Raw genomic sequence first — 23,444 nt, 5'->3', positions numbered from 1 at the left:
CCACATTCTACACAATGCATTTCCTCCAAAATGGCAATACACATGCGAAGAAAAAGAGTTACATTTTATTTCCACTACTATGTAACACCAAAGGCTTATGGAGAAAACTAGTTCCATAACTTTATACAAGCACATATGCATTTGGTTAAAGAATTAGCTCAAAGAGACTGTAACACCAAAGGCCTATGGAGAGAACTAGTTCCATAACTTTATATAAGCACAGATGCATTTGGTTAAAGAATTAGCTCAAAGAGACTAAGTAAAAGTTACATAACAAATATGCAGCTGCCCATTTGGTATGGGCCATAAAACTATCTATCTAGGTGTAAAAACAGTACAATACGAACCAATTGCGAGTTGGTCGCTGCTTGGATATACCTCATTTAGTGTACCATTTTCAACTTTTCTTTAAGAGCACACAATAAATCACTTTCATATCATCATTTTCAACCACGTCACATTTTCAGCTATATTAATATCGTTTCTGTTTTTTTTCAAGGAATTTGTTTATGATGAGAATGAGAAGAACCTACCTGTAAAGAATGGATTCCGGATTTGAGCTCTCTGTTATGGCATTCCATTATTTTTGCTTCTTTATCTCTACATGCTTTATCATCCTTTTCCTTTGTTAACATTTTTGCAGTGAGAGGCAATAATGGCAGGCGCTCGTTCAATAACAGATCATGGTGAGATGGATTCCTTACAAGTGCTGTGCCATCGGATTTTTCTGAAAGCTTCATTGTTGGTATGGTTTCGGGTTTCCTTGTTGAATTGGGGGTTTGCTATAGTGATTGGCTTCATTGTTTCGCTCGAGCTATTAGCTTTGAAATAGAAGAAAACATCTCAAATGCCCATAAATATAGACGCGAAAAGATGAAAAATATTTAAACATTGCTCTAATAAAATACTGTCACATATTTTTCTAATACACGTAAGGGTGTGGGGGTCGAGATCCATTTAAAACCATTTTGTTCACATTTCTCTCTGTACTGCTTGAATTGCCATTTCAGAGGAAATTCATTCATTGTGATGAGTGCGAAGTACCTCCGCGTGTTGAACTTCCTCCGAAATGGCAATGTGGATGCAGAGGATAGTAATGCGAAGGAGATATATCCACTGCATTCCACCCTTACCACGTGCATCTAATTGAAAAGGAAAACTTAGATGAATATTTTAAACTACCCAAAAACTTGAAATGAAAGTTATTACGTGATTCTCAAACCGAGCCATGCCTTATAAACTTAGATGAATATTTTAAACTACCCAAAAACTTGAAATGAAAGTTATTACGTGATTCCAAGTGAACAAGATTGATGAACGGTTGATAAATTTTTGCATTATGTACCATATTATTGGGGTATTTATTCTCTTGGGGGAATATTTGAACACATGGGGCATTTTGGGGAGGATGATATTATTCCAAAATAGCAGAAATGATCAAGTTGCATGCCTTCTTCAATTCCTCACAAAATTGTTCATCGACCTTAACCACCTTCATGTACTAGAAAGCAAGGAAGACTAAGAGATGAATGAAATTGGTAACCTTAAGAGACGAGACCTGAGCTTGCCCACAACTGTGGATACATATCCACATTCATTGAATTAACATAATCAATTACATCTTTATAAAGATGCATAGGACTAGGATAGTTAGAACTAATTCTTAGAAATCAGGAACTAATTCGTAATTGAAGAAAACATGTAAACAAAAATCTGTTTCTCCATTATTTTCAAGTTCCCCCTTAATGGAGAAAGGATTGATTTCCAAACCTAGCACCTCTCTAAACCATTCAAATTTGATATTCCCAAGGGGTTTTGTGAAAATGTCAGCAACATTTTCACAAGTATTACAATATTCAATAAAAATTTCCTTAAACTTTATCTTTTCTCTAATAAAATGAATTTGGGCATCAACATACTTTGTCCTTGGATGAAAAATCAAATTATTTTCCAACTTGATTAAGCTCTGATTTTCTGTGAATTAAAACTAATTCACAGAACACAAAAATAAAAAAATAAAAATAAATAAATAATAATCTCTAATTACATCAAACATCTAAATAACAATCCATTTCTCCATTATTTAGTCAAACATCTAAATAACAATCGGTTTCTCCATTATTTTCAAGTCATAAGAAAGAAAGGCAAAAATTGGCAAACTTTAGGATTGGAGACCTAGAGGCTTCCCACAGCTAAGAATACATTCATTGAATTAACATAATTAATTAAATCTTTATAAATATGAATAAGACTAAGATTATAAATATGAATAAGACTAAGATAATTAGAACTAATTCACAGAAATAAAAAAAACCAATCTCTAATTACATCAAACATCTAAATAACAATCCATTTCTCCATTATTTAATCAAACATCTAAATAACAATCCGTTTCTCCATTATTTTCAAGTCACGTGACTTTAGTTTCGGTTTGTCATTATTTTCAAGTCATGTCACTTTAGTTTATTTTCAAGTCATGTTACTTTAGTTTATTATGATGGTCTCACAATAACGTCAAATGTGAGCTTGGAAGCACGAAGTCAAACTTAAAAGGAAATTAACAAAATCTACACCAAATTAATCAGGGAATGAGATTTTTTGGAAGTTTTTCAGGTGGGTTTTTTTGTCAAATTTTTCTTAAAAGGAAATTAACAAAATCTACACCAAATTAATCAGGGAATGAGATTTTTTGGAAGTTTTTCAGGTGGGTTTTTTTGTCAAATTTCTCTAAAATCCAGCAGAAATTTATTGAAATCGCAAGTTTGATAGCTAATTTCTGCACAAAGCGTCCTAGAGGTTTTTCAGGGCACTGAATCCAAATATGAAGTTAAAAACCATTTTAAATAATACAAATCAAAATTTAACCTCAATTTTTTCCTCCAAGTAATCAAGTCTAACATGATTCTATGCTGCTTCATAATGAGGGGCACCAACTTGGTTTAACATAAAATTAAACGTGGCTATAATGCTGCCTCAATATCCATCGAAGTCCTGCAAAATTCAATATTCTTGCTTAATTAAATAGGCCAATAATGAGGGGCACCAACTTGGTTTAACATAAAATTAAACGTGGCTATAATGCTGCCTCAATATCCATCGAAGTCCTGCAAAATTCAATATTCTTGCTTAATTAAATAGGCCAAGAACTACCCAAGGATAATGAATACATGACTATCACAAAAAATAATAATCGAAGAGGAAATTCATGGCTACCACAAACAAAAAACAATGCAAACTTTTTAATATGCCATAAAAATGTTTAGTACACAAGATCATAACACGGAACCGAATGATGCTCAAGACCTAAACCTTTAGGACTTGTGACGAGATGGCATACATGGGCTGGCTTTGTCTTAAAATTAAGCAATATAGCATTTATGTGAATGAAGGCTCACTTATAAAAAAAAGCCATTCCATCCCATTGATGAACTTGTGCATTTGTGCGTGAATGACCCACCGGACACTTAATAATAATAAGAAGGGTGAATAATAATTCTTTTCACTTCAAAAGTGCAGTGTGGAGGTGTGGATATTACAACAAGGGTTTTAAGTTAATATTTGAGATAATTTTTGGGTAAATTGTTTTAACTTGAGACAAAAAGAAATTTGTATAGTGTCATAGATATTGCTTTTAATCGAGTGTCTCAAATTAATGTCTTAAAAAATTGTTTTTTAAAAGACAATATATAGCACTAGTGTTATTGTCTCGTAGGAAACAATTTCATTTTTTTGTCTTCAAAGACAATAATTTGGATTAAAGACATATTGTGCCTCCATAGACTAGCTGCCCATGCATGCCAATTGTGTCTCCTTTTCTTGCAGTTGTCTTCTTAGCAACTCATTTTCTGTTTCCAAGTGAGTTCTTGTGATTGCCTCCCTATGCCTTACAGCACTCAACTCCCTGCCCATTTCTCTAAGCTTGTTCTCCATGTGGTCAATATCCTCTACCCCCTTGGATTTGGCAATTTTCATCCATCTATGGCTCCTTATTCTTTATTTTTTCAACTCAAAGAAAAGTGGGACTGCAAATTTCTGTAGAATGATTTCCCCCCCTCAAGAAGATTGTAGTGAGAGCCCAAACTAGGCTAGGGGTCAAGTTCTTGAGTCTCTGTTGTTTCCTCCTTCCCCTTTGGTTGTTCTTCTACCCATTTCTCAAGTTTTTTGGTCTCCTCTAGCTTAGTTAGGGTCTCCTGTAGAACAGTCTATGACTCCTGTAGAACTGTTTTTGAGTCCTGTAGTTGCACTCTTTCCTTCCAGGTGGAAGATCTGGGACTTCCTCTTTCATATGTGATGGGGGTTTTAGAGAGAGATTCTTCCCCTTTGACAATGGGTGAATCTTCAATTATAATAGGCATTGTTGAAGATGGTTGTGGTTTTCTTGTTTTTATCCTTTTGCTTTTCTGAGCCCTGAAATACATTGATGTTCACCTCTTCCTCTTTTTTTTTTGGTTTCATTGGGGTGCTGAGGGTAGTGAGGGTAGTTGCTGCCTCTCTTTCTAGGGTCTCAAGCGACACTTCTATCTTTTCTGCCCCTTTTTCCTCTCCCTCTGTCTTCTCTATCTCTGCTGGTTTTGTTTCATCTTGCTCTATTTTGGTTTCTTCCTCCTCTGGTTTAGTTCCCTCCCTCTCTATTTGTTCCTCAGTTTCCTCCCCTTCTTCCCTTTGTTGCTCTTCCCCCTCACTATCAGAAGGACTGTGATCATATGTGAGGGCCTTTATATCATTTTCTTCTGTCATGTTTCTGAAGGTTTCCCATGCTACAAGGATTGTGAAGGTATGGAGGCCTGCTTCCACTAATAGTTTAATCAACCCATGGTGAGCCAACTGATCTGGACCTCCTGCCTTCAACTTAATGCTGGAGTCTATAAGGGACTACAGGAGAAAATAGGGAATGCTGAGTTTCTGGGGTGTTGGAGTGTCCATGCCATACCTCAGCTCATGGAGGAGTCTGAAATGGTAGCCATAAACTATGATATACCTGCCTTCACAGGAAATATACTTGATAATTTGGTAACTGACCTCGTCCCAAGGGTAAGGTATGCTTGTTCTTCTAATGCCATTTTTGTCTTCTACAGGATATTCATTTGGTTGGAAGAAGTTTTTTGTGGCAGATTGCCCAATTGGATTTGCATCTTTGCTCCAAGGTAATCCAAGGGGAAGGCTAATAACCCTACTGATAAATTCCGGGGTGATTTCCATGGAGAGACCCCTCAAAGTAACATTGGCATGGGTCCTTGAGTGAGGGACTAAAGAAAGGGCAAACTCTTGAGCCACTTCTTCATCAAACCGTGGGAATTTTTCAAAGAATGGCATCCAATTTTCTCTGGTAAAAATGGCTACTACTTCGGGATGCTCATGGATCCTAGCTAAATTTGTGGGCTCCTTCCTCATGAATCTCCCTGTCATTTTTCTTATACCCCCTTTGAACACCCAAAATAGAGATGGAGACAAGAATTTTGAAGGAACAGGAAAACAGAGAAAAATTGTGTTTTTATTTAAGAAAACAGGTAGAAATTTTTATGGAATTCCTCTTCTCCTACAAGCTCAATTCCTCCTTAAAATTGTATCATTCTTTGCACATATTAATAATCAAGGTGGGTATGCACAAAACCTACCTCCTCAAGCCATAAATTGAACAAAAATCCTGTGTTTTCTCCTTAAAAACTGCTTACTGCCCCTTTTGGAGAACTAGCTGTAGGTGCTCCTGTAGAACCTGTTATTGCTCTTGTAGAATGCCAATAGCAGGAGGATGGCTGAAAACGATAGAAAATGATGGTTTTGAGGCTATGGAGGTGGTATAGAGCTTGCTGCAGCTAAGTGGATGAAGATGAAATGGAAGAAAAGGTGGTGAAGGAGTTTTGAGGACTTATGTCTTCTTTGAGATATTTCCGGTGATGGGGTGAGCTGGAAAAAAGGTACGTTGCCATATTTGGACCGTTGGTCCCCACTACCTTGTCATCATGACTCCTCATGACTCTTCCCCGCAATCACTTCCCATCATTGCATCGGAGTTTGTATACCCTCCACTACCTGTCCTTTGGATTTTTCTATGAGTTGACTAGGTACACGTGTGGTGGCATCTCCGGATGAGCACAGTCAACTGGATGAGGGTGGCTAGTTAACTGGCCACCTTTTCTCGTTCAACCCTAACCATCTCATTCGCTTATGCATATTTTTGAATTACACAGATGCAACAGAGGAGAGGGTTAGACACTTACCTACAAGTCGAATATGTGTGTTGTGGTGCATTTCGGTTCCTTTGCTGCAACATGCTCATATTTCAGTTGTTGCATGCCTGTATCTCCTCTATTGTATGCTTTATGCTCCCTAATGTGTGGCTTGTGTGCTTTGTGCAAGGATCCTTTCTGGCTGGATCTAATCTTCAAGTGTCTGCTTCAACCTTCAGATTTACACCCTCATGTTGCTGATGCTAGATTTTAACGGGACAGTGACTTGTTTTGTCCAAAAGGATAAAACGGATACAAGTCTCCACAAGATTGACTCAACTCTTGAGCTTGAAGATCTTGAGATTTGTATCAATAATTTTTCTGCACAAGACAAGGAAAAATTTGGCATTGAAGATACTGATGAATCTCAATATCATCAAATCAATGCACTCTCTTCCAGATCCAGGTGGCATACTACATGGAATCCTACACCAGACCGAGGAGACTTAATGAAATCTAAATATCATAAAGATTGGTCTTCCAATTCCACTTATTCGTGGAATATTGATAATTGCACTGAAGCTGAAGTCATGTCAGCCTTACACTCTATGCTAGTATGTTATAGGACATATCTTGCAGATGACATTGGTCCTATAAATGCTACAAGAAGGATTATTGGAGTATTTGAAGGCACCTTAGACTCATGGCTCAAAGCTAAGACTCTAAAAGAACCAAACCTGCTTCCATCTTGGGAATAGTCAGTGGTTCTAAACGAAGATGGCAGCACCTACATGGATACAGTAACCCATTTTCTTATCAATAATATGATTGGCAGATTACTCTGTGGAATCACAGTGAATTTCATTGGTTTCCCCAGATTACTAATGATATTACCACTATCACACTACTTGCTATGAAGTTTCATAATATGCAACGTTTTGATGAGTACTTTAATGAATTTCTCCATCGCTTGCATACTCTTTTGCCTGATCTTATTCTTGACCCTAAATGGAAAGAGATCTTTGTGGCCTCTCTTCCTCAGTGGGTCTCCTCTGCTATAGTCAGCAAACTTCCAGGCAAAGTTGGAGATTATAAATTTGGCGTAATCAGGCAAATAGTCAAAGCAGTGATAGTTGAACTATGTTCTCAAATGAAAATTGCCCGCGCAGCCACTAATCCAAAGAAGCCACATGGTTACCAACAACTCTGCAAACAATGGCATCTTGAGAAAGCTGGCAATTCTGAGGGGCAGAAACGAAGGCACAAGCATTCTAAAAAGAATTTCCAGCCTTCCAAAAGTAAACCCAAGAGACATTTCAAAAGAAAGCCATATAAACATACAGAAATGTTCTCAAAAGAAAAGGAAATAATTTGTTACAACTGCAACAAGAAAGGACACACTGCAAATAGATGTCCTGAGAAAAAGAAAGAGTCTTCTAAAAAGAAGATATCCTATAAAAATAAAAAGGGAAAGGTCAATTTCTTTAATCTTCCAAGTAGTTGTGATGAACTGATCTCTTTTGACTCAAAGTCAGAAAATGATTTGAATTTTGCAGATGACTCCTCCTCTGAAGAAGAATTGTGCAGAGATCCTTACTGCACTGAATGCAAAGATTGTGAATGCAGCGATCCAGACGTCTGCTAATGCAATAAGGATGATGAAAAATGATGATGAAGAGACTAGCAAGAACCTCTTTACACAAATTATGGCAGCCAATGATCCCCAGCTCAAGGAGATGTACAAGACATTGCTAATGGATCATTTGACAAAGAAACACTCAGGACAAAAGGCATCACAGAATAAAGGGTATGTACCACCTGCATCTTTGTTTTCAGTAGAAGAATTAGCCAGGCAATTAAAAAATGAAGACTTTGGAGAAGACTTGCCACAAACATTGTCTGCTATTCATTTAGCTATCAAAGAACTAAGAAAGACTATCAAGGAAAATAAAAGATTGTGTATTGAAAATCACAGAGATTTGTCAGTCAGGCTAATGAATGCAAATGAGGCTTCTACATCAAGAGACCCTCCAGTATCAGGCAAAATAGAGAATTGGACATTCCATCCAAGTCCAATCTTTGCGCAACCAAAGCAAGATCCCGATGCTGATGAAGAAAATGAGATAGACAGAAAAGGTTTGGGTTGCAATATGGTCAATAGGGATGTAATGTATTGTGTAAATCTGAAAGTCAAGATTGGAACCCAATATGAGTATTGGAAAGTGTTGATGGATACAGGATCCCGAATAAACATTGTCAGTGACATAGTGGTATGTGCACATTAGAGAAGACCCACTTCATGTCCCAAAGTCACTACTGCCAATGGTGAAATTCCTACGAAATATGAAGCAGGAATAGATGTATTTCTGACAGATGACACTGGTGTGCACCTGGTATGCCCAGTAGTTCTAGGCATGGATTGTTCCATGTATCTCAGAACGCCATTTTTTCAGAATTTTGATAAACATGGAGCTAAGCTTTACACCGCTACGCAGAGGTATGGTTATTTTGTCAAGTTAGGAGATAAAGAGCTATTTTTTCCTTTCATCAATGCAAATTCACCTAATAGATTGAAGAGAATAGAAAGGCTGGACAATCTATTAGCAAAGATGGAGATTAAGAAAGAAGCTCTAAAAACAGAAGAGCTTCTAAATAATGGAAAATATGTCAGGCAAATAGCAGAAATCACTGCTAAATTTAAAGAATGTTTTTCAGACGATCCTAATGCTTTCTGGCGTATACATAAACATGAAGTGGAGCTCCCATTGAAATTAGATTTCAGTGGAAAATTGTGAAGATCTAAAGCCATTGCAACGAATGCAGAGCAAATGAAGTTGTGAAAACAGGAAATCAAAGATCTTATGAAGAAAGTTTTGATAAGAAAAAGCAAGAGCCCTATTGCTTGCTTTGCTTTCTATGTGAATAAACATTCAGAACAGGCCAGAGGTAAGCCAAGACTGGTTGTGAATTATAAGCCTCTGAATTCTATTCTTGACTATGATGCCTACCCTTTGCCAAAACCATCTACCATTCTGGCACAGATATCCAAATCAAAGATATTTTCTAAATTCGGCCTCAAGTTAGGATTTTGGCAGGTTGGAATCAAAGAGACAGACAAATGGAAGACAACCTTTTCAGTTCCAGAGGGGCACTATGAATGGAACACAACGCCATTCGGATTGATCAATGCTCCATCAGCCTTCCAGTGAATCATGGATGAAACCTTTGAAGGTATGGATGAATTCTTAAAGAAATATATTGATGATCTGTTAATTCACTCTGACAATATACCAGATCATATTAAGCATTTGAATATTTTTTATCGAAGAGTGAAAGAAATGGGAATTGTGTTATCTGCATCAAAGATGAAGCTCTTCAAAACAATGATAGACTTCCTGGGGTACAACATTCAGTATGGATCCTATAATGTTATACAGAGAAGTCTCAATTTTGTTGATCACTTTCTAGATGAGATAACTGAAAAAAATCAGTTACAGAGATTTCTAGGAAGCCTTAACTATATATCCAAGTTTCTGAAACACTGTGCTCAAGAGAGAAAACTATTAAATAAAAGGCTTTAGAAAGATCCTATACCTTGGGATAATGACTGTATATAAGCAGTCAAAAGAATCAAAGAAAGAGTCATAAATATCCAGCCCCTTTCTCCTATCAGGAAAGAATGGAAGAAAGTCATAATGACAGATGCAAGTCAAGCTGGATGGGCAACTGTTTTGTGCCAAGAAAATCCCAGTGACAAAAAGGAACTGGAAATTTGTCAATATGCCTCGAGTTTATGGGCCAAAGGCCAAATGAACTGGTCTAGTCTCAAGAAAGAATTGAGAGCAGTCTATCTTGGTATAGCCAAGTTTAAAGATTTTGTTATATACTCAAAATTCACAGTCAGAACAGACTGCCAAGGTTTAAAATATTCCATCCAAAAGTGTGAGTTTGAAGACATCGCGATGGTAAGATGGGTAATGCAGTTAAGTCAATACACTTTTGATGTGGAATTTGTATAGGGAAAGAAAAATAGCTTTGTAGATATGTTGAGTAGAGATTTCTTAGCAGGTCACTCCATCCATGCTGTCTCCTGTAATTATATTAGAAAGAATGAAAATACACTTCAAATTGAAACCTCCTCGGGATGGATTACTTTTGATCTAGACCGAAGGTTATTAGATCATGATAATGATTGGCACCCAATCAAGGAGATCAGATATCGGGAAGGTTTTCCTTATCTTTGGACAGACCCTCTGTAATATGAATTGAATGATGAAGCTTTAGAAGCCCTGGAGTATCTAAGGCACGTTGGAGCCATTGCCTACAGAATTGAGAGAGATAATGATGATGATGAACGAATCACAAGTTTTCATATAACATTTAGGAGATTTGATAATAATCTCAACAGGACAGACTATGATGAAGAACGCCAGAAGGAAGCTTTTTATGTAGGTATGAACCTCTAGAATTTTTCTACAAATCTGTTTTACTCCCTACAATTTTCTTTCCTGTTTGAAGGTGTTCCAGTTGAAGATATGGAGGAAGACAATCCACTCCTAGGATGGTTTATGGAATGGTAGAAAAGATATGGATTATCACCCCTCATCATGAAGCCATACTCTTTCACACTACTAAAAATTCCCGGGTTTTTTCCAAACAGTATGCTCGTGACTGAAGTCCTCTACAAAACAATAAGGGACCTAATGGAATTAGAGGACATAAATTTCTTAATAGGTGTCAGAAGGTGCAGCCATGTCAGATGGTTCGTGATGAATCGCTACAAAGCAAGAACTATTACCCCAAGTACCAACTACGCCGACTTTCATGGACAAGTTGATCCAAAGCTAAACCCATTCATGAACTTGAACCATTTGGACCTGCCAGACCCACATAGTACATCAATTTGGGAATCAAAAAAGGAGGTATGGATCCAATACTATTCAAATTATATGATCGAAAGGTGGAATTATTAGTACTACACATATCCACAAATTGACTACTACACCTTTTAAGTGTCGTCTTTCCAACTGACTATGGTGTTGGGCAGGTTTTCGTGGATTCCCCCGTACGAAAAATCTCCACCACGTAATAATGAGATTTGCATATCTCATCTTTAAGTCTTTTCAGTCTTTCGAGGGTTCTAGTTGAAGAATTTCCTCTATGTAAATATTGTGTGTTAGATTCAGTCCCCACATGCCTCTGGCTTTTTGTATGGAATAGGGACGAGATAACATGAGTAGTCCACTCATGCCCGAATCAATCTTTGGAATGTACATCCTGCTTTCGGCAGAAGAATCTTGCTTTTACAGACTTACCATCTTGTCCGTCTTTTGTAATCCTCACTCTTCACGAGTGTTTGTTCCCCTCAAGAGTTCTATAAATATGTAGAGCCTTGAGGTAAGACTCATTCGGAAATTGAGAGTTTTAGAATCTAGAGGTCTGAGTCGAGTTTTGCTCCTACTCTGCATCTGCAGACATCTTGTCTGATCTACTTGCACCACGAGCCGAACCCAATGTTATTAGGTGATTTGGGAGCCTACGCATTAGTGCTTGACACTGATGAGAACCTAAAGTGGCCGAATCAAGTATAAAGTCTGTCAGTCTGTATATGTGTTTTCTAGACTCAATCTACACGCATGCCAAGTAGCCTATGAATTTCTTAAGCCTTGCGTTAAGATACATTCATTAAATGCTGTTGTAGTTTATCTGAGGAAGAAAACCCAGTCTTGCAAGTGTCCAGCTGTGTAACTAGTCCTCTTCATACTTAATCAAGAAAGAGAAATTCCCGCAAACCCTGACTTTGATATGTTGATCCTGTAAAACTCTTGGACTTCCACTTACATTTGCACTTTATTTCCAAATAGAATAAAATAAAAACCATATAGGACAAAAATGGGTAGAGCATAATAAGAAAATCCTAATAAGAAAAAGTAGATATATTAAGCCTTAGTTTGAGGAAACTATAGCTCAACAACTTGAACTTGTAGTTTTGTAGTCACATATTGATACCAAGCTTTTATATTGTGAAATTGTCTCCACAAACTTTGCAAGAAGATTTGGCCGATAACAAAATCCAGTTTCCATAACATATGGGTAAATGATTTTGAAACCATTATGCACTTCTTTCTATAATAAGAATAGTTTCATATTAATATTAGCATGCCCATCTATATACTTATGCATGTTCTGCCTATTGATCTCCAAGTCTTATTTGGTAGTGACCTACTTCATCTTGTTCAAGTATTCCTTGATATCCTGCCTAATGTTGTTTCTGCCCTTTATTTATGCAAATGGCCCTACTGAGGGGATCTTGTGTGCCTCAACCAAGGAATCCAAACTATTGTATAACAATGTATAAGAAGCTATAATGTTGGCCACAAAAGCATTGAGTTTCTTGCTTTCTTGTTACTTTGTATGAACATTCTAATCTTGCTCATCTCCAACTCTGCTTCTTGTCTTGTCTTCTTGGCCAACTTTGTTGGTGCATTCCTATACTTAGTTCCCCATTCATTGATCGCAATAATAGCGAATGGATTACTTTCATAGCTTTACCATTTTGTCACAAAATCTTTTTAATATCATGTAAGGGAACTATTGTTTTATGCAAGGTGACCAACTCCTCATAAACTTGCCTCATAGTGTCTCTCAATGCCCGGATCTCACCATAAATAGTTTCTTGAATCTCTTTCATGTAAGAATGTGTGGAAAACAGTGTCTAATTCTTAGGTTGGAGTTGTTTTATTTTTTGTCTTGCGGCCTCTAGATATTTTTCCATCTATTTGTCTTTGTCCATTAGGAAATCTTTATTTGCTTTTCTAGCTCCTATAAAGGCAAGGTTTGTCGCTGCAATTGTCTATGGATTCCTTTCGGTGTCAGTGACGAACACCCTTTATATGTGAATGAAAGAAGGATGTGCTAGATCATTAGGGAAATATTTCTTCCTTTCTTGTACTATTATGTTTTGGACCTGATTAAAGGTTAGGCTAGAAATATCCATGATCATGTCATCATCCAAAGGAGAGATCTCTTCGTCACCACCTAGGATGTGCCCTTAGATGAGGGGAGGTGAAGGCTGACTGGTGATCTATTCTACAATGGGCATGATGTCAACCTCTTGGTATTGTTACCCTTGTTCAATATCCATATTCTGGGATAATATCTGCTCCTCAATATCTTGAACAAACTCTTCATCATGCTTTTGCATGTTCTCTTCTTCTTCGATTTGTTTACACCTTTCTTCTTGTTGTTGTTTTAGTCTTGCTTCTTCTTCCTCCATTCTTCTTAGTTCTACTTATTCCTTCATTTCCTCCTGTTCTTCCCTTTCCTGCTCTTCCTTCTTCATCCACTCATTTTCTTGTTTCTATTCTTCTTCTTGCCTCTTCTCTACTTCACGTTGTTTCCTTCTCCTTTCTTCTAGCACAATTTCTTTTAGAATGGATAAATTTGCTTTGAACTTGCAACTTTTCTCCTCTCTAGGGTTATGGGCAACCTTCCTCTTGTACTTGATGCTCACTGGGATGCACCCTTTCGACTTCCTAGCATAAGTCTCATATGGCCAAATAAACTGCAACTTGACACAATGTCTCTTGCAAACTCCTTTGAGATCATATTAATGAAAATACATCATAATGGACTTAAGGCTTTCCAATTATTTAGATAAAGTTTCTATGACCTTTAATTTATTAATCTTGTAAGATCCCACATACAAGGGAAAAGTAGGCCAAGGTGCCTTGTTCTTCCTCTCAAATAATGAAGATAGACGTGTGGCAAGATGATATGTAACCTATTGCATGACTACTTTTTCCATAGCATTCCTCAGCAAGAGATTAGGTGGTTTTTGATAGTTAAACAATCTAAGGCATGTACTAGCTAGTCAGGAAAACCAATCTACAACTTTTGTCACTAGCCTCATTACCTCACGAGACATGCAAGGGGCTTCTTCTTCAAATATCATCTGGTATAAGACCCTAAATAAGTGATCAACACGTTTTTCATAAAATCCTCGACAGTTGTATTCTGCCAAAATTTTGCAATAAATAAGGATAGGAGGTTCTTTAGGTGTCCATTTCCATTCCAATCTAGGGAAAGCAATACAAGCACATATTCCCTCCAACAGGTAGGTAGACATGTTGAATTTTTTTTTCTTGCCTCTTCATGGGTTTTTTTCCTTGTTCAAGTTAATGTATAGCTACTGAGACACAAGATGGGGCCAGTTAAATATCTTCCCTTTTGAGATAATATGATATAGCATGTAGACCCATCCTTCTCGGAAGGATTCAACATTCTTGTGTCCATATAATTAGGAGCACAAAACAATCAAGTACTAAAACATTGTTCTGAGTGATTTGGTCTTGTAATTATTATTTGGTGTCTAGAAAAATTTTGTCAATTCTTTTACCCATATCTTGGCCACTTCCTTATTGTTTAAATACTTTGTGGTTGCCTAGAAATGTGAGTCCATATGTTGCTCAGGCCTAGGAAAATTGTAAATGAAGTGGATATCATGTGGTTAGTAGGAGGTGAGCTGCTACCCACTAGCATGGTTTAATGAAATTCTCTTGGTATACAGGCCTTGTAGAATCCATCTAATGACATTCGCACATGGTAAGATTTGGAATCTACAAGCGACCCTATGGAACCCTGATCAATGGATGTTTATTTAAACCTATATATACTTATGATCTTCTTTAAATTTGGTAGCAGTGAATGCATCCTTGATAGTATACCAAGTGACATCAAATTCCTTCCCAATGTAATGTAGAATTTTCTCTACAAATTCAGCTAGCTCATTGATATCATGTAGAAATTTCACTTGCAGATCCAACTAATATATGCAATGTACTAAAGCATAATACTAGATCTACATCTACCATAAACTTAGCGGAAGCTTAATTGAACATGAGCAACATCAAGCATGAATACATATAACTAATAAGAAGGAATCAATCACACATAACATAGAAGAATTTATCCGGGAAAAACACTAGCCTAAAACCCCTTCTCTGTATTATCAAACAAGTGGAATTCCTCAACAACATACAAAAAGAATCAGCTCAAAAGCTATCCTTCTCCCTCTGTACTCTGATGATGTAGCTCATGGACTATCTAGGCCTATATATATAGGCTCCACAAGCCCTCCAAGCCCCTATTTCCTTGCGCAGTTTTGATTGGGGTCCAATTACATAACATGTGTGAATTGGCCAAATCATACCTGCTATCACCTCAGGTCCAACTACGCACCTCAGGTCCAACTACGCAGTACTAGAAGGAATAATATTCCTTCCTCATGCAAGGAATATTCACTAGGAATATCCTAGCAACTGATAGTACATTGTCCATCATCTGATATCAACTGGATCTCTGTCTGAACTGCCATGCATCAGTTATCCATAAGTGAATACTTAGTTATCTGAAAATACCAGTTGTCACATGCATGCGAGCATCAACAAACTGAATCTCATTAATTTAACAAGTTGTTAAATTAATCTAACTGGACTTGACTAAGTAAAAATAAGTCAACTTATCCTCTCAATATAGAACTCATCTTTAATTCCTCAATCAATGGAGAAAATCAAGGACACATTCCCCAATCAGTGGAGAAATTATTGCATGTTCTCACAAAGACTTCAAGTTTGATTTTCCTTAACTAATTAACTCAAACTGAATTAATTAATTAATATTCAAATTGTTGTTAATATCAAATTCGAATTTTACTTCCTATTTTAGACCAGGGACTACCTAAAAATAGGAATCCAACCTGCACTGCTAAAAATAGAACTTATATTTTTAGCACTTCCATTTTTCGTTCCTTATTGCCTAATCCAGCACTAATGCCCAAACTACTATTTTTAGCACTTCTATTTCTAGCAATTTCTTGTTGCCATTTTCAACACTCCCTCTCAACAAGAAAGGCTTCCTCTCGAACCTGATCTTGTACCTTTGGAATGTTCTGCATGCAACACTTCTACCAAGTGTGGTTGCTCCAGCAACTCTCGGAATAAAGAAAACTCCCAACTGACCTCTTTGTTGGGCTAGAAACATACTCTAATGTTGAAGCTCTACCTGTTGTTGACAAGTGCTCCCTCTCTAACCTCTGCGCTACTGCAACATCTCCATGCATCTCGCACCGTTGCACCCTTCTCTGTGCTACCCTACACTGTGCAACACACTTATGCCTCTCGCATTGTTGCAGCCTGCATGCTCTGCATTGTCTTGGGATTCCATGCACTGTAACTCTCTCTACCACTCCATCTGCATTTGTCTCTACCCAATCAGTCAATTCCTGCTACTCCACATCGAGGCTCCCGTATCAAAGTCGAATCAAAGAGGTTGGGTACCTCAAGGATCCTACTCCTCCTCCTTGGGATGATCACTCCACATCACCCCACCTCCTACCTAGAGGTATCGCTTGCATGTGATCCCTTAGCCCACCTGGCTCGACGTTTCCTCCTACTAGAGGTCTCTGCATGAGTAGATGTCTCTACTCAATCTCCACTTAGCTTCACCTGTTGTGGCTACTCCACAACCTCCTGAAGCTGTTGCACTAATCGTGGCTCCTCCACAATCGTTTAAGACTTCTTCTAGCGCTACAGGTTGAGAGGTAATATACTCTCCCTCTGAACCACCAAGTCTCCATCAGTTGCCTTGTTGCTTAAGGCTTTGCATGCATCTTGAGCCTCAAGAGCATACAGGTTCTTGACCCATGAACCAATCTGCTTCACCTATCTAGTGATGATGTGTCTAAGGAAAAACTTTCCCTTACTGAAGACTACATCATAGCCTCTGTCTTCCAGCATCGCAATCGACACCAAGTTTCTCTTCAGTCCTGGTACATACTTGACGTTGGTCAAGGTAAGGCGAGCTCCATGCTCCCTCTAAAAAATAATCGTGCCTACACCTGAGACACTATATTTTTCATCATTACCCATCACTATGAGTATCTGGAGATCTTTCTCCTCCAAAGTACTGAACAAACTCTTGTCGTCGATCATGTGGAAAGAAGCTCCACTATCAAGAAACCAACCACTTCCCACCATGGATGAAACCATGCATGTGAAGAGTGTGAAATCCAACTCGCACTGTGAAGCAAGTGCATCACCTTGAGATCCTTCCCCGGATCCCTTCTTGGATTTCCTCAGTGGACAATTTGTAACAAAATGGCCCACCTCATGACAATGAAAGCATTGCACTTTTGATTTGTCAAACTTCTTCCCACCATGGGAAGAACTAGACTCGGAAAGAGAAACCTTCTCCTTCCCCTTCTTCACCTTACTTGCTAAGGCACAATTTTCTTCATTGTCCATGGATGAAGAACCATCTCTGGTGCTTCTTCTTATCTCCTCTTGCATTAAATCCGACCATAGTCATTCCCAATCTGGCAGTTTCTCCCCTCCATTAACCGAGTCCTAGTAGTTGTGCCAGCTCTTAGGAAGGCCAAGGAGTGCTAGACTCGCCATGTCATCATTAGCTATCATGACCCCTACACTTGCAAGCTCACCCTGCATGAGGTGAGCATGTTCAGATAAACAGAGATTGTCTCATCCTTTTCACACTTGATCTTTCGAAGTTTGTCCTTTAGTGCCAGCTTCCTCTGATCACTTTTGTTTTGATAAAGATCTTTCAATGTTTTCCACATCGAAAACAAAGTCTCCTTCCCATGGAGGCTCAAGACTATGTGATCTCGAACTCCCTCCAAGATGATTCTCCTAGCTCTAGCCACACACTTCCTCCATTCCGCCAACTCTTGGGCATTAGATCCTGAGGGCTTGGGGACTTCTTGATCAATGAAGTCCTTCACCCCGTTATCCTCTAATACTACCTCCATGCAATCCTTCCAGGCTATATAGTTTGAGCTGCCATCCAGTGCATACTCAAGCCTCAAACCATAGAACGCCATTGATGAAATATGAAATGTGATAAGAACTTGATATCTATATCTAGAAACCACAAACTTCTTCCTTCTTGTATATTGTTCTTCCTTGATCACCTGTGCTCCGATGCCATGTAGAATTTTCTCTACAAATTAGTTAGCTCACTAATATCATGTAGAAATTTCACTTACAAATCGAACTGATATATGCAATGTACTAAAGCATAATACTAGATCTACATCTACCATAAACTTAGCAGAAGCTTAATTGAACATGAGCAACATCAAGCATGAACACATAATTGATAAGAAGGAATCAATCACACATAACACAGAAGAATTTATCTGGCAAAAGCACCAGCCTAAAACCCCATCTCTGTATTATCAATCAAGTGGAAATCCTCAACAACATACAAAAAGAATAAGCTCAAAAGCTATCCTTCTCTCTATGTACTTTAATGATGTAGCTCATGGACTATCTAGGCCTATATATATAGGCTCCACAAGTCCTCCAAGCCCCTATTTCCTTGCGCAGTTTTGATTGGGGTCCAATTACATAACATGTGTGAATTGGCCAAATCATACCTGCTATCACCTCAGGTCCAACTACACAGTACTAGAAGGAATAATATTCCTTCCTCATGCAAGCAATATTCACTAGGAATATCCTAGCAACTGATAGTACATTGTCCCTCATCTGATCTCAACTAGGTCTATATCTGAACTGCCATGCATCAGTTATCCATGATTGAATACTCAGTTATCTTAACATACCAGTTGTCACATGCACGCAAGCATCAACAAACTAAATCTCATTAATTTAACAACTTGTTAAATTAATCTAACTGGACTTGACTAAGTAAAACTAAGTCAAATGATCCTCTCAATATAGAACTCATCCATAATTCCTCAATCAAATTTTACTTGAATAAGTAAAACTAAGTCAAATGATCCTCTCAATATAGAACTCATCCATAATTCCTCAATCAGTGGAGAAAATCAAGGACACATTCCCCAATCAATGGAGAAATTATTCCATGTTCTCACAAAGACTTCAAGTTTGATTTTCCTTAACTAATTAACTCAAACTGAATTAATTAATTAATATTCAAACTGCTGTTAAAATCAATTTCGAATTTTACTTCCTATTTTAGACCAGGGACTGCCTAAAAATAGGAATCCAACCTGCACTGCTAAAAATAGAACTTCTATTTTTAACACTTCCATTTTTCATTCCCTGTTGCCCAATCCAGCAATGATGCCCAAACTACTATTTTTAGCAATTTCTTGTTGGCATTTTCAACATGTAACATTGCATATTGAATAGAATAGGATCTAATATTGAGTGATTATCAAATTCCTTTGTACTTCTCACTATAACCTCCTTTGATGTTAATTTATTGGGAGGCATGGTGTTATCTGATGATGAGAGAGTAATGTGTTCAGGACCTGTTGTACCTGTTGCAAGAGATACGCTCATGGTGATAACAAGTTAACTCCATAAGATCAGTTCAACATTCAACTTTAAAGAAACAAAGTGATGATTAAGGAGAGAGATTGCACAATGTTGGGCTATAAGGAGGTAGATTGGGCTCTGAATTTACAGAATCTAGAGTGAGATAGGAGATTGCACAATTGTAATTGGTAGAGGACTGGCTTGTGGAGTGGGATTGCACAATGTAGAATCTTAGCTATTAGAAGGGGAGATGGATTGTGCAATGCATAATGTCAATTTGTAGGTTGGACCATTGTTATATAGGTGTTGATTGTGCTGGACCCGCCAACATGTCAAGGGGATCTCCCCAATAAGAAGTCCCAATTAGGCCTCAAACCATTTGGTGTAGGAGTCCTAACAGTGGGTCATAAAGCAATGCCTTGACCGCGATGTCGCACAAAGGAAAGTAAGATAACTCTGTTAGTAGCAAGGGTGTGATCATTGCAGTGAGTCAAGGAAGGTGTATGAGAGTTTCTAACACATGGGAGTTGAGATGAGCGCCTCTTGGCAACCTGTAACAGTAATTGGATGGGAAGGGAACACACGAGCGAAGATGCATCACAAGCTGGAAAGCAAATAAGCCTACAATCCAAAGTGATGATTAAACCAACAACACATCTGCAATAAGATTCATATAATTGCATACAAAATAGTTCATACAAAAATACGTAAGTTAAACAAAATACATTGCTATAGCAACCGAAATAGTCCAACTACAATAAAACATATGCATGAAAACATGCTCACTATTATTATATAAAGAAGTGTAAGTTCCAATCATACAATACATCCATGTAAACTCATTAGCCCCAACAGTGGAACGCTACAGCCACATACGCTTGCTCCTCTAAAGAGATGAACTAGCTCCGTGCCGTGGAGAAGACAAGGCACGTTACAATACAGTCCAAGCTCTCTCCAAGATAGTCTTATCGGAAGCTTGGCTTACCAAAAGCCCATACAATGAGTTATGAGGGACTATTTATAGCAAAGGGTGGGGTGACCCTTGACATTCCCCTTTATGACCATTCAACTACCCTTACGACTCTTCACCTACTCTATGACTGTTACATCCACTATTGACACTTGACTTACACTTGACATGACTCAACATTATAATGCACATGTACCCATGTGAACAAAATGGCTTGAGAAAGCCAAACTAGACATCACTTTGACTTAGACAGCTATAGAAGTCCAATTGCTCAACATCCTCATGTTGATCAACAGTAACATATTAATGCCACGATCTGTACTCCTTAATAGTGTCTACGTGTTCCACAGTGACATTCGTTTGAAACCTGACCCTTGCCTCCATAACATCCGGGTACACTGCTCGGGCTCCTCTGTCCAACTCATTTGAAAGCATGCACATCATTATCTTCAATGTGGATGGACCAGCAACATACTTGTGCATGATGTTTTCATTGATAGGAAAGTCTAGGCTAGTGGTGATGTGGATCAACTCGTCGAAGTATGAGTCAAGATCTAGTCGGACATGCTTCTTTGTCTTCGCCTAGGTGAGAGTCCCAAGTGATGGGATCACATGTGTGCGCACCACAACATCCATGCTCTTGAATACTTGTGCATGTTTGAACATGTGTTGACTCGATTTGGCTGTCCAAAAAACTTAATGAGTGGGTGCGGTACACATTTCCTGAATGAAACAATCAGCGCACTCACAGAAGAGTTCCAGGTGTATCGTCAGAAAAGCACACCATATCACTCACAAGCCAATGGGATAGTAGAAGCGTTCAACAAAATACTGGAGACCGCACTCACCAAAGTGTGCAACGTGCAGTGAAGCGATTGGGACCTGCACGTACCTGCAGTACTATGGGCTTATAAGACAATGTGCAAGAAACTGACAGGACAAACACCTTTTCGGTTAGTTTATGGCATCGAAGCTATCATGCCAATGGAGTATATTGTACCTAGTCTACGAATAGCAATGGTGACAGGTATGACGGACCGCGAAGCTCTGGAAGAAAGGCTCGCGCAATTGGAAGAACTTGAGGAGGAATGGTTCCTGGCTGGTTTTCATCAGCAGGTACAAAAAACAGCGCGAAAAGTCCTGGCACGATTGCCATATTAAGTTGTGCACCTTTAAGGTAAATGACTTAGTATTTTTGTATGACAGTAAGTTTGAAAAATTCCCAGGAAAATTCAGAATGCATTGGCTGGGACCATATGTTGTTAAGGAGGTCACGGATGGAGGTGCAGTACAACTAGCTAAACTAAATGGAGAGCTTTTTCTAGGCAAAGCAAATGGCAGCTGTTTGAAGCTCTACATGAGTGGCCCGACTATCTGACTAACTGACAGAAGCACAGTCTTCGCGCTCCAAGAATCTGGACAAAGGCGCAGGATTATACACCTACGTAGGGGATACCGGTACAGATGCAGTGAAGAAATTTAGACACAGAAGTCTTGGAACAACGGATGCAGCAGATTCAGCAAGCAGCAGCTCAGTGCGCTACAAACCTTAGCACAGTTCGAGAACAGTTGGAGGGACTCCGCGCCAAGATCGTCGTGCCGACCAAGTGACTCGAGGGCGAGTCATGATGTTTGTGTTGGGGGGATGTTGGGCATGGAATCCCCCCAAGACATGTTTTGGGGCTCAAAGCCCAAGTTTTGACCCGATATTGTTGTAAAGACTTCGCAAATTGCGGGTGTGGAGCGCAAAATGTATGATAGAGTCACAAGGTTGTCCGCCTTAGTCTTGTAATGTAATGTCAGCCTACCCATGGTCCACGGACCATGGAATTGTATAAATAGAAAGAGGCTCTAAGTGTAAAAAGGAGATAGGGGAGTAATAGAGAGAAGTAAGAGTCTGAGTGACTAAGTGTGTCTTTGGGTCGTATAATAGAAGAAGGCTCTTTAGCTGAGTGCACAGAGGTCTAGTAGTCCACAACTGGGTGTGCGGACCCCTGCATCTGAGTACGCAGGGTGAAGTGGAGTCTGTAGCCAAAGAAGAGATTAATAAAGGGAAGGTTTATCATAATGATGTGTATTTGTTCTCAGGTTAATGCATGTTTTATAGAAATTGCAAATATATTGATTATTTATTGTGCACACCTGTATGAATGGTTTATATTGTTAAGTATAAATTAAAGCATGCAAATAAACTATGATAATCAACTAACAGTGGAATACTAGTATTGATTTGGGTAATAACAGTGTTCGACCCTCGAGGAGGGCTACACAAAGGCAGCATCTCAGGTTGCAAGGTACGGGAAAGTGCGCATAGCGACGTGCACATAGAATCGAACCGCGGACCACTTGAACTCATCAGACATCTCCAGGGTGCGGAAACCTGGTTCTAGCACCCTCCCATACTACTTTAGGTGAGACCTCAGTCCGCGCTATGTGGACTATTGCCGAGAGGGCCAGTGGTACCGGGATTTTTTGGGTAAATCAACTCTGAACTTGGGTCAGGGCCCACTAAGCCAACAGATCCTCCTTTGCATTCTTCACCTTATTATATCCAAAAAAAATGTTGGTGAAGGAGTAACCCTCTTATCCACCCACATTCTCTAATATCTCATATGTGAATGTGGTAGGAAAAGGATTATGCACATAGGCATTGTTCAAATTTTAAATACCCACACAAATCCTTATCTTTCATTTCTTCTTGTTATAAATCACCATCGGGATTATCCATTCTGACTCCTCCACAAAATTGATAATTCCCACTTGCAACATTTTTTCTAGCTCCCACTCGACCTTCTATTTATAAATTGGGTTCGGTTGATAAGGTCATTGCTTCTAAGGCTTAGCATCAAGTTTCAAAGGGATCCTCATTTCTCCCAAGTCCCTAACAATCCCCTTCATCTCTTCAAATTTATTGGGGAATAGGTCTCGGTATTCGCATAGTAGATCTGTGACTTTCTCTACTGTCTCATCGTCTTAGTAATC

At 38.6% G+C, this 23,444-nt stretch overlaps 1 protein-coding gene across 14 annotated transcripts in view; it reads left to right on the top strand.

The window, feature by feature from the left end:
- LOC149164498 (uncharacterized) overlaps positions 1 to 23,444 on the top strand; it is a 223,481-nt gene that overhangs the window by 46,018 nt on the left and 154,019 nt on the right. For 9 of the 14 annotated variants that reach the window (XR_016260250.1, XR_016260253.1, XR_016260252.1 and 6 more), the window contains one exon: positions 644 to 745. Coding sequence is in view for 1 of the 14 variants with exons in the window: in XM_089430925.1 (XP_089287051.1) it covers positions 644 to 656 (13 nt within the window). In the remaining 13 variants the exon portion in view is untranslated. The remainder of the gene's footprint in view (positions 1 to 643; positions 746 to 23,444) is intronic. The other 5 variants (XR_016260257.1, XR_016260255.1, XR_016260254.1 and 2 more) reach the window with 1 other exon arrangement.

The sequence above is a fragment of the Pinus tabuliformis genome, chromosome 5_1 (genome assembly GCF_031772625.1).
Source record: "Pinus tabuliformis cultivar Carrire ecotype Pingquan chromosome 5_1, CPIR1, whole genome shotgun sequence".
Taxonomy (NCBI): Eukaryota; Viridiplantae; Streptophyta; class Pinopsida; order Pinales; family Pinaceae; genus Pinus; species Pinus tabuliformis.
The sequence above is the reverse complement of the archived record's forward strand: the minus strand, read 5'-3'. Positions and strand labels throughout refer to the sequence as shown.